Raw genomic sequence first — 13,081 nt, forward strand, 5'->3', positions numbered from 1 at the left:
TAATATTTGCCATTGCTTGGCTCAAAAACACGGAATAATTGTTCTTGACACAATTGTCAACCTCGTCGTCAAAAGAACCGACACTTGAGGCTTGAGGATCCATCTTGGACACAAATCGCGTTTGAAATAACTAAAGTCACCTCAAAACATGCCTTTTATAACAGATTAAAGGTGGTTAGCCAATTAGGACCTTGCCTAAAGGATTAGTTGGAAGGGTGTGTCCGGGAGAAGCTTTCCATTCGTGTTGAAAAAATTATTCTAATAAAATATGAAAATTTTATTTTAACGCAGTTTTATCTCTAATTGATTCTTTATAGCACGCCCTGAAAAATTTATTAACTAAAAATGAAGGAGGTTGTGTTAGTTGGGTAATAAATAACGTTAATGTGTGTATTTTGCCTTAGCTCGAGGAATTTGCGTGGCATAAAAACAAACCCTGCAATGAATTATTTAAAACTAAAGACATGCGACTGAAATTGCATTATAAGGCAAGAAAATATAAAGTTTCAAACATAATAATTGCACAAAAAAATCGAGATAAAATCGCACTTAGAGTGTAAAAGTAAATTAACCAAGCAATACTGAAAAAATATTTCAGGGTATATTTTGCGAGATGAAAAAACTTGCAGCTTGTAGCCACCTCCATCAATCAAACAGACACACAATATACGAGGGTAGAAACTTTTCCTTCATAACATCTTTTTTTATTTCAGTTTAAATCGACTAATGCTCGACATCTTTTTTGGGCTAAACGACGCGAATTTGATCAACCCGTGCCAAAAGCGCAGCACACTTTTGTGCTTCTTGCAAAAGCAAAGACCGTATTTCATTTTTTCAGAGTGTCCACTGTTATGATATGTCGGCTTCGTGGCTTAGTTTTACGTCCTGCTTTCTAATAAAACAGCAAGGCCGTGTCGTAAAAACACGTTTATGAAACTATCTCGTATAGAGATATGTAATAAAAGACGTCTTTTTGAAATTTTAAAGACGTCTTTTGTTTAATTCCGTTGTAGGGCTTGGGGGTGGCGACCTCATCGTTGCGTCGGGCTTTTTGTCATTTTTACGGTCAGCCAGTTTATGGTGCGAGATGATAGCGTTAGTAACGGCTTTATGAACAGCACAGCCTCTCCCTTATCTCTTATCACAGAGTCTGCTGGGATTGCGCTTAGTAGTTTGCAGCTCATACGCAACACGACATTGCCCATAATGAAGCCGTTCAGGATTTACACTTATTTAAAACGATGCGGGGCAATTCTAAACGAAAACTCCACGTTCTGTGGGGAGGAGCACAGTAATGGGGGCGGTTTTTAGGATTATCGTGTTACATTCTGCTTCGTAGCTCCACGTCTCGAACAATTTTTCCCACAGACATGTCTCGGCTTTTAAATTGCTAATAGAGGATTAATAAATTATCTTGTGGACATAATACATGACTAATTCTCTCCTATACTAATTGAAAATTGCCTCCCTGTGGTGAGAGTGAAAGTGGGTCCTGCTTGGTATCCAGCTGGGATCAATAACTCCTGCATAAAGCTGGCAGAATATAAAACTTTCTAATGCCACAGCTTTATCTCTGTGCAAAAATAATATCTTTTGTCATTAGGCATTTTATGGCCGATTTTTACAAGATTTTTTATCGCTGTGCCGCTCAAAATATTCTATCAAAATGAAATGTAAATTTATCAGTAGCAAGTTTATTTTTAAGTGTTGGAGAAATAAAAGTGTTTTATGTGTATTGGTAACAGAGAGAGAGTTTCAATTTGATGTTTCATTCATTTAAATATTTTCTTAATTATTGTTAATGATTACTGTAACAGTTTCTGGTAGACATTCAACATTTTTGGGTATTTTTTGCCCGCTTTGGTCAGTTTATGTTATGCGTACACTAGTAGGTATTAATTAAATATTTATTTTTAAACCAAAAACAAAAAAACAGTAAATCTTGTCTTTGATGGAATCATGCGAAATTAAACCTTATTGTAAGGAAAATCAAGTCTTTACAGGATGATTGAAAAATGTTCAACCAATTTGAAAATGGTGATAGAGAACGTTCTGCTAAGCATAATATTTTTTTGTTTTGAATTAATCACAATTATTGCTCTTCTGTTCCCAAAGTTGTTGGGTTTAATTTATTGTTGAAAAGACTAAGTAGTTAAATGTTTTGTACACCATAAGCCACAAACTGGTTTTTCAAAAAGTATCTGTTATTTGTTTCAAAATCTATGATTTCCGCTAACTAAAAAAATGTATATAAAGTGCCAAAAACAACCCAGAAACCTAACCTTTGAAGCGCTGCATCTCATAAGTCATGATAAAGCTCAAACAATTTATTCTTATTGGATCATTTAACTTTCTTTATCAATAAACAAAAAATAACCCGAGACTTTTGAATCAAATTATGCAAAATGATTCTTTAATTCTAAATCAGAATACTCCATAATAGTACATGAAAGTATAAGTGGATATTAAAGTCTTTAGATCATGCGCGATTTTTCGAACACAACAGCGTAGCCAAAGTGCCCGAAATAGAGAAATTTGTTTTATAGACCAGTTATCTACGAATACTTTACGTTATTTTTTTATTGGTACATATACTTTGAAATAATACACTAATAAATAAGAAAAATAGATTACCAATACAAAATAATTTAAATATGATTATTTTATTTTTGTGAAAAATATTTAGATAGGAGAGAATTTATTATTTGATAATTTTTTTCCCATATTATTTCTTAATTTTAATTTACTACAGTCCGTGGTCTGTAAGTAAACATTACATACCAACGTATGCATTTGTGTTCCATAAGCAAAACTTCCACTCTCTTGAGTATCATTGATTGTTATATTTTCTCTTGAAATATCTTTAAAACAGTTTTGAAGCTTTGATTTTGCAACAAATTTTGCTTTAAGGTGATGTTTTTTTTGTTTTTTATACAAAACAAACGCCACACAAATTCTTAATTTGACACATAGAGTTGACAACAATCTAAAGTTTATTGATTTTTCTTAAAAATAAATTTAAAAAATGTTTTACTTATTTTTCTTATTTGTGCAGGTATTGCTAAAAATAACTTAGTAACTTCAAACTGTAAGTTTTTTTTTGGTCTCAGACGCTTAGGAAATCTCGGTTTCCCAATATTGCATTCTCGATCAAAAAAATTGCATTTCCAGTTTACGGTACGTAATATAGTATTTCCCTAAATATTTACTTTTTGCATTGCCTTTTCTAACCTATTAAAAACCTGTAAGTTTTCGATATTCTTTCTTCATGAAATAGTAGCTTCACTGACTCTAAATTTGTCAATTAAGATTCTTATAACTTGATACAGAAAGTACGAGACACAAGTTTTATTTATTATTATCTTTGCGATTTATTTGATTTAAAAAAGCAGTTGCATTATTGCCAATTTGTAGAAGCTTTTGTCACAAGACTGACGAACGTTCTGACATAAACCATAAGGAAGACTTTTGTTTGACTTCAAGGAATAATAAAACCCAACAGTGAGTTGCAAATATTTTATTCAAAACCTTTTTTTTAATTTAGTCACAAGGGCAACATTCCTCTTCTCCATCGTCCTGCGCCACCTTACAGCTTTCCGCATCGACCATTTTACAGTAAACCTGGTGTGACCAATTCCTGACGGTGGCCGGAAATCCTGCAATCGCTGAAAACGTCTTCGTGACAATCTTGTTCCACTTCTGTTGTACCTCATAAGCGCTGCTTTCCGAATCAATCGGGAACTTGTCGCAACAGTACGGGTCTTTCTCGAACGCCTGCAATAAAACATTCAAAACACTTGATGCGGTCTATTAATACGTTATGAAGCTTTTTGATTAGGTTTAATTGTTTGAGTATAATTTTGTTTAAATAGCATTTAAGACATTTTCACAGCTGAATAGCGAGTGGGAATTGTAGCGGAGGGCGCGTTTGTCTTTGTCGTAATGGAAAACTACTTAGAACTCTTGAGATCGTAACTCACTGAAACGTCACTGCATTTCTGACGGATTGCAAACTTGCAGAGACAGTTGTTGCGGAAGCTCAATGGGAATTGTTTGTTGTTGGTCGGTCGCTAGAACGCTTTGCTTGCTTTCATGCAGCGCCATAACGCGGCACTATTCACACCGACGGGTTTATTGCTTACCTTGGCCGAGGCGTAATTGCCAATTTACACATTAGTTTTAATTAAGCTAAGCAAATAAGGACTGCCAGCGACAAAATGTTGCCACATGGCCCTGATAGTCATTTTTAAGTTGGTTTCTCTCCTACTCACATTAAATAGTTCCAATTCCGCTTTGCACGACGACGTCAGTGGTTTTTCCTTCGCCGGTTCTATAATATTGGGCAAAATGGCATTGCACACGTTTTTGTAGAGCTCTCCCGTGGTCTTGGAGTCTCCCCAAATTCCCATATCGTAGGTCACATAAACGGCCCCTAAAGCCACCAGACTTTTCGCGCCCAGACCTAGCAGTTTTCCTAGTCTTTGTAGCAAAGTGGGTCTTGGGATTTTGGGGGGGCAGGGGCATGGAGGTGGTGCACACATCTTTTTCAGTTCGGCCCCCGTACATATTTTAATTCGCTTGACTTGAGGGCTGGATATCGCTGAAATGAAAAAAGCAATAAAGTTCAAAAGAGCAGAGTTTTAATTACGCGCTTAAATAAGTCGATTCTGGTTTTCCGACACTAAATTTCAGTCGTAAAAATTAAATTTTAATTAATTCAGCGAGACTGTACTTTACAATGTTTTAAATGTCTTATTACGCATGAAGGGATACGATTATTCATAATTATACTTGAGTTTTCCGAGTTGGTGGCTAAATGAATTCTTACGAGGTATGTAGGTTTTTGGTGGTTTGCAAGCTTCTCCCTTTTCGCGCTCATAGATTAGGAGGTTTGTCTTTTTGGCGCAAGTTTCCTTCTCTGCGTTGATAGTTTTATCGGGGCAAACACGAGATTTAGACATCTTTGAATTAGTTTTAACCAAATTTGACAGTTTTGCTTAACGATGTACACATGTCATGAAAAATAGATGAAAAATTGAAGTTTTCCAAAGCAAGGTGACACTGTTTTCGGGGTGAGGAAACGTCAACGACCTTTGACGCGTTATCCTGAAAGTTCTATCTATAACTTACGGATAGATTCAATAAAAGAAAAAATATTTCATCGGGAAACCTTCAAGATGGCATGTATTTTCTCCGGTGTACATGCTGTGAATTTATTCTGATTCCCGATGCCGCGGTATTTCATGAGCAATCACTCATCCTGTGAAGGTTCGAGGACGTATAAAAGGAAGACGTACAAGGACTCGGCGCGGATAAAGACGATGGGTACGACGCGAGTGTGACACGATGTTATACTGTATAAATAAGGTGATGATTTTACGGCGATAAAATTTTTTCCCTTTTTTAACCCGTCTTGCACTGGCGATAAATCCGACAATAGTGCTGACTTCGAACAACTCTTGAGAGTTTGTGGAAGGTCTTTTGTGCATTTACGACAACTTTTGCATGGGAGATTGCTGCGATTCAAGCGCCAAAGCAAACATTGCGGTGATTTTACCGTTACTCAATCATAAAATAAATGTACACAGAGATGGCTCCATGTTCTACCACTCACAATTTAAGGAAAGAAAAGTTTCCAAAAATATTTTAAAACTTTTGTCATGTCCATGCTGTTATTATTATTATTATTACTAAGAAACAAAAAGTAAAACAATGATATTTTACCCGGCGCCTCCACCAAATCGCGCCTATTTTGTGTTTAACCAAACTCTGTACTCTTTCTTTCACTTAACCTCTTCAAACCCTAAAGTCTCTGTGTGCTACGTTTGGTTTAAGCTCTTTTATAAGTTTCTTATGGTTTTTGTAAAATGTTAATGTTTTTTTGAAATTCCTTCTCAAATGTATGTAATACGAGTGCACCGCTTTAGCAATCTTGGTTTGGCGGAAGTTGGTGCATATCTACCGGGTGCGCGTAAAATCGTCGCCGGTTATTGTTAATTGGAGTAAAGCGAATTAAGTCGAGTTTTAAGCGACTTATACATGTTATAATTTCCGCGATGACGGCAAACTCGTTAATTAAACTTAACGAAATTAGGCTGCTTAAGCTGCGACTTAAAACATGCGAAAATTTCCATAATGCGGTGTGCTGCTGACATAAACAGAGCGAAGCGGTGTACTCGAGTGTAAAATCTTATACGTCTTGTGTTGTTCTGTGCGACGGTGGTTCAAGATTGAAGCATAATATTGACAGAGATCTCCCGATGTGTGTACTCAGCCGTGTGTCAACACCCCCGCGCTCTCGGCTAACGTTTCCTCTATTTTACGATTCTCTACACCCACTCAACTTTTTTCACTAGTCGGAAATTCTATTACTTTATTAGAGAAAGTAGAACGTCAGATTTTTAGCAAAGAAAGCGAATTTCTTCGGTAATAAATAACGAGGCGAGGTTGTAAAGCACAATAAATGTATGTATCGGAGCAAGACATTTGCGAGAGTTTGTTCCGTATGAGCAATTGCTCACGCAGCTATAGCACGTAACTTTGGAATAATATGCTCAAAATAGCGCCATTTATTCTAGGAATGTACACGACTGAAATTGATTTATAATCTTTTTGGGTGCTGTTTCTCCAGATACTGTATTTTTTTATTATTCGAATAATTTTTCAAACGGCGTATTGATTTTCCCCGCTTTTAAAGTTATTACATCGGTAGCAGATGTAACTTTCATTGGTCAATTACCGTGCAATCTACTTCAAACTGCTAATGAAACAGCAAATGTAGCTTTACGTTGCTACTATCACAAAATAACACTAGTTTTATTGGTTTTGTTCCACCGGATGGATGCGAGTGTTAATCTTGTTACAAACTTTATACATACTCATTTAAAATAACCCAAACTCACTTGTCATTAATTTTTTGTGAAAAAATTCCCGCCAGATAAAATCGTAAATTTATGCTGAAATTTTGTTGGCAGCGGATTTGTGTGTTTGCAGTTACGATTTGTTGATGTTGAATTCGTTCCGATACATTTCATCAATGCTAATTTTTCGATGGAATGAACACTTTGTCCTATTAACACTATTCGTTTGGCACCTGTTAAAGCCGTACCGGGAATTATTTGGTAGTTTCGATGTTGCGCTCGATTATTTACAACTGTTTTTCAAAGGGCTATAATCAATTTAGCGGCAACAAGGCCCATCAATAGTAATCAATATCATGTACTTACAGCATCAGCATACCCACTCGCTCTAATTGCCGGAATTAATCAGCAAACAATGTATGCGTGCGTGTTGTCTCGTGTACCAACATTACAGTATAAACACGCCTGATTGAGTTTTAACAAGAAAATTCTACGCCACTTCACAACAATTGCATTTTATGGCCAAAATACCGATTCAGCGTTACATACCGTCCATTATTCGGCCAGAATAGAACACATTTTTTCAACTAACATTTCTGCATAATGTGGCTGAAAAAATATTCAATGCAGTATCTAAAATTACGGAAAAATTTGAAATAAATGAACACTATAAATTTTTATACATGGTTGAATAAAAATTGAAATAGCTTATATTCTCGTCAAAAAAAACAAATACTTTTACAAATTTTGTATTTCCCCACTTCTTTGAAAACTTTCATGTTTTTTGTTTTAAAGCTTTTGATTGCTAAATAAAAAACAAGTTTGTTATTATTAAATTAATTAACAAATAAATGGCATTGTTTTTAATTAAATCATTGTGGATATATCTATATGGTGGTATGTAAACATATACCATTAGTAAAAAGCATTTATAATAAAAGCCAAATAATGTTAATTATTTTTTGCACGATTGAGCTTTATTTGATTGTTTACCACAGCTGTTTTCAAGACAGTACCCCTAGTGTTAACTAATTGCTACGTCCAAGGCGTCGGTAAGTAATTTTTGACAAACTGCTGTCGTGACATTTATTTTGACATTATTTAATAAATCTTTAAAAAAATAATAAGGGTTGTGCAAAAAACGCCATAAGCATCACGAATGTTAAGGATTACCGATCTCGGATAATAATTGGAGTCGTCGCTACGCTCCTCCAAATAATTGCCTTCGATCGGTAAAATCTCCTTACCTTTCTTGATACTTAATATAATATTTTTATGCTTGATTAATATTTTAAAGTTAAGTTTTGTCATTGAAACTTAAAAGGCCGAGATTTTTTTATAAAACAGTTCAGTTTATAGCCATTCCAGGAAAAATGCGACCTGTCCCCGAAATTTCAAATTGATTTTAGTAAAGTCAACTTTCTCTCTTCATTCAAGATACACAATTCAATTTATGTATTATGCGACAAAAGAGTTTGTGAAAAAAGATAATCATTTAAATTGAAGTAATGCATTGAAGTCTACCCTGTCTTTTAGGCGATAACATAAAATACTGAGATAATACAACTGTTGAATATTTTTTGAAGATTATTTTTCTAGATTTTGGTAAAATGGAAATCGTTAAGTAAATTTATTTGTAATATTACTTTTTTATTTTTATAACTTTTGATGTCATGTGCGTTATCACAAACATAAAATGTTGTGCATATTTCTTACGATGTTAAACAAAACCAGGAATTTTTAATTTCCATTGTCTAATTTTAATATTGTCAAAGTCTTTAATAATTAAAACCTGTCTGAATAAAGTTTTTAGAGATATTTTCACTCACAAGATTTTTTTGTCCCGTCCGTCATGTGTAAACAAAAAGTAGTTACACATTACTTTATTCTTCGGTTTTGTAGTTTCACTTTTTACATTAAAAATAGTTGTTGGAATTAATGCCTTTTAAACTAACAGAATTTGAACACGATTGTTCAACGATAAAAATGTGAGGTCTTTTTTGTGTCCCGTCCGTCATCAGTTTTAATTGTTTTTCCTGCTAGTATTTCAATTCTTGAAATTGTAATAACCCAATTATCCTTGCGTTTAGTTCTCGAATAAATAGCAATTACAGTTAGTTAATAGTTAAAAAGGAAAACCTCACAAAAACATGCGCTTTTCGAGCTGTCCATTCCAGTTAAATTGTATTATTAATTTGAAAGTTTGTTATTTATTTAACTGGTTAAGAGGTAATACTAATGCTATAAAATGTTAGTAGCGCCACTTTCATTAATATGTCAATTTGTTATTAGCAAGACAAGATCTCTAACTTAAACATCTATTTGTAGAGGGATTAGTCTCGAAGCACCGATACCACATCTATCTCCGATACATTTACGATTTAAACCGCTGGGTGTGCCCTTCTTTAACTAAAGTAATTTCTCCGAATCTACGGATGAAATAGCTTCCGCAAGCGTTCGCTTAATCCATACAATTACTTAGCTAACCGATAAATGACACATTTTGCCCTAAATATAAATAAAATTCAAAGTGATGGAGCAAACGTGAAACAAAGCGAAATGTTTTTAATCTTGCGCAAAGTTCAGTCAAGTAGTTTCCTTCCAGCCAAAAACAAATAAGAGATAATTTTGTTTGCAATACACTGCGTTTGAATCTTTCGATGTAGAAATTGTTTTTATTTGTTTCGTGTGTGAATACTCAAAAGCACGATTGTGATAAATTACGTTTGTGTATAAACAAAGGAACTCCTCAACCCAATTTTGTTTTTGTCAGTAGACTTCTTTTTGCAGTATTTAGCCGCTGATTGAATTTTTCCAGTCACAAGCTAAAAGTTCTCCAAGGCAAAACTGAACTATCTTATATTTTCGTTCGGAATCGAATTACGTCGTCGAGACGTTGTTCCAAGCACTTGCAACTTGCTTCACGTCGTTAATTATTAAAACCCAATTTAGTAATTTTCAAGCGGGTCATTCCGACCTCAAACATTTGCACAGTCAAATCGCTGTAAATCCAACACGACCGTAGTCTTAAAGCTGGGTTAAGTCATTCTCGCACGAGCTAAGCCCCACTGTCACGCTGTGTCCTTTTCTTATTCGCCTCCTCGGCTGCAGAGAGATGAATTTTCTCAAGCCCTAATCCCTCATCGAGGTCAAAAGGTTGCAGCTCCGCCCGCATTCCAGCTCGCCGAGGTTTATTTTTTAATAATAATGGGATTGTTTGAATTGTACTCGTTTTTTTGCGAAACAAAAATTGCTATTTACAAAACCCCGCGGTGTGTTTTACAACCACGGTTGCTGGAAGTGTCTCTGTACTTGATCATGCATGCGGAACACACCCTCGGGTATCTGTTTATTTCTCAAACGCAGTTTTCTCAAATCTGCTTAAAACATCAGAAGGGTTATTACAACCTGGATTTGCGGGGCTCTATATGCGCAAGGATTACAAAAATATGCTCGAATGTTAAGCGGATCCGGGTTGATACGCAGATAAATATATTAAGCTAGCCCTTGTGGTCAGTGAAACTGACCATTTTTTTCTAAAGATTTTTTTAAACCGCTTTTTTCCGTGGATGTAATAAAAAATCACCTGAATTTGTTTCTAATACTTAGAATTAGGCGAAATTAAGGTCGCGAAAGCTTTTTATTTTTTTAATTTGAATTGGCGACTATCTTGCGATCTCCTCGGCGATTTCTGAGATCAAGACCGCATCCAATTGAGCGCGCGAAACGACTCCATAAAACCTGTAGAAGTAAAAATTCAGTTGACTTTAATGTCTGATTGTTAAGCTTTGGTTTAGAGCCGGAGTTAATTACAAGGGTTCCTCCTTTCGCCTCTAAATTTTATCTATTCGATTCGTCCCCGGATAGACAAACACGTGAGCGGAATCCTGGCCGATCAATTAAATTTTATTGCAACAGTTTGATATGAGGGGAAGCGAGCGAGTTTTTATTTACACGTGTTTTGGCAAAGTGAGTATAAAGTTTGCGAGGGGCGAAGCCCAGAGGTGTCATTCGAAGATTTACAACTGTTGTCTGAGAGAAAACAAACTTTTCTATCTTTTGCGGGTCACCCTTCTAAAGTTTTTCCGTTTCAGTTCACTCTTATCGTTAACCGGTCCAATATCTCAATTCGTGTTAAAAGCGACATTTACGCTTAATGGAATAGAACGTATTAGATTCGATTCAAGCCGACGGCAAAGATTCTTAGTCATTTGTCGGGTAATCGCCAAATGAGCAAATTTTACTCGATAGAAATTTTATTGGCGACAAGCTAGAGAGCGAAAAATTTTACACAGAAAACTCAATTTGCCATATCACTGCTATGGTCCACCACTCGTATATTTGGTTGCCTACCGCTTTATGAAGTTTTTTATATTGCTACCACTTTAAATTTTATTTCTGGCATTAAAGAAACTTTTTTATAGACTGTATATCGAATGATAACTTCTACAACTTTAACGTTTGTTAAAATGTTTTACGTTCGATAAAGATACGCGAATTGAAAATCAACTTTTAATAACACTTTTATAACTTTTTTGCCACAAATTCGTAGCAAACAGTTTTTTATGTTTATTCCATATTCGTCTAATGATGAAATATTTTGGTGGTTGCGGGAGATTATTCCCCTTTTGTGCTCGGCGAGTGCTTCCGAAGCTAATAAAACATCATAATATTTGATTTATATCGGGGTAAAGTTTATACTGGCGCTGATTGATAGTTGATCGAATAATGCGTAAGCTATGATGGTAAAGAAATACGACCTCGTAAACTCTTTTGCACGCATTTTCCGAAAACCTCGAAACATTTTATAGCTTATAAATTATTCGGAATGTAATTCGCCGTCATCGTACAGGCAATGATGAGATCATCTCGTAAAAGGCCAGATAAATAAGAAGAGAACAAAGAGAAGAGGGTGTGTACAAACTTCGGACTTGATAACATCAAACGGTCCTAGGGCGAGTTCTCAAGAGCTTGATAATGGTGTCATTCGACAGCGTCTTGATTTAAAGCCCAGACGATGGCAATACACCCTCGAGGAAACGCACCTGAGTCTTTCAACGCGAATCAATTAGATTCAAATTTTTTGCAAAAGTGTCGCTTTGCTTTTGTTCACTCTGTTTCGAAGGTAAATGTTTTTAAACAATTCGAGCTCAATTCGAGTCGAGAAATCAAAATCGATACGAAGTTGGACAAAGCGACAAACTGGTGGGTCGTCTTATCGCCCATGCAGGTCTTAGGAAGACGACGAAGCTTCGACCGATTGAGATATTTTTAAATGAAATGGGCTGTCACGTACCTAAAAGTTGCCCTTTGTGTAACTTACGTAGGAAATTGGATTTTGCAGTTTTGCAGTTTGTTAAACTTCGTTTTTTGTATTTTCCAAACAGAATGAACTTTAATGAAGGATAAGAGCCGTTAAAGTAGCTTTTTTCAACTGATAAAGAAGTCTGAGACCTGACACTGATTTCTGCAACTGCCAAACATTGCAATACTTTTATTGCCATCATACTGGAAGAAGTAGATTATGCGTGGCTTCAGTGTGTCCAGATTGTTCATAAACGCTTTTTACACAGATTCTTGGTCCCTGACGTCCAGTAAAGACTTAAAAATTTGCGCCAAAATTTTTTTTTTAATTTGAGAAGATTTGAACGTAATATGCCCCTTAATTTAAATTGTGAATGTCGTCAAAGTGACAGATTCGTCAATATAATGCAAAAAGGCTTCAGATCTAAAAACGAAAGCACTCACAACAACAAAAATCACCGAAATAGAAAACACAAATCAAAGCAAACCGTACACCTGAAAAAAACTTTGTCTAAAAATGCAAAAAAGTGTGTAAAAAGCTAATTCGAGGAAAACACAAGCTTAAAGTTTGAGGACTGTCGTTATACAACGAGCGTATGCGAGTTGCATACCTAAACAGCCGAAAACTTTAAGCGTTTTCGCATAAGTGTTATTCAATTTTTTTGTTAGAACGTTTTAATTTTAAACACATTGCTACGGAAAGCGTGTTTTAAAATAGTGAAAACATTGATTTAAAACATGTTGCTATGGGAAGCGTGTTTTAAAATAGTGTTATAATCTAGGATTCATATAGTAAAAAGAAGGCTTAAAATGTTACAAACAAAAAAATGTTATTTCATTAGAATTAACAAAGATTATTACTGCTTTAAACAACAAACATTTCATTTGTACTCGTAACCTGATAAGCGCTCCAAATG

At 35.2% G+C, this 13,081-nt stretch overlaps 1 protein-coding gene across 1 annotated transcript; it reads right to left on the reverse strand.

Annotated features, from left to right (window-relative positions):
- Nucleotides 1–3,502: 3,502 nt before the first annotated feature.
- LOC656310 (uncharacterized) lies at nt 3,503–5,054 on the reverse strand. Its single transcript, XM_971087.5, has 3 exons — nt 4,829–5,054; nt 4,272–4,600; nt 3,503–3,774 (listed from the first exon to the last, which is right to left on the reverse strand). Exons 1-3 carry the CDS (start codon nt 4,959–4,961, stop codon nt 3,541–3,543), a joined length of 696 nt encoding a protein of 231 aa, XP_976180.1. The 5' UTR covers nt 4,962–5,054; the 3' UTR covers nt 3,503–3,540.
- Between the last annotated feature and the right edge of the window lie 8,027 nt (nt 5,055–13,081).

This window comes from Tribolium castaneum, chromosome 3, assembly GCF_031307605.1.
Source record: "Tribolium castaneum strain GA2 chromosome 3, icTriCast1.1, whole genome shotgun sequence".
Classification (NCBI taxonomy): domain Eukaryota; kingdom Metazoa; phylum Arthropoda; class Insecta; order Coleoptera; family Tenebrionidae; genus Tribolium; species Tribolium castaneum.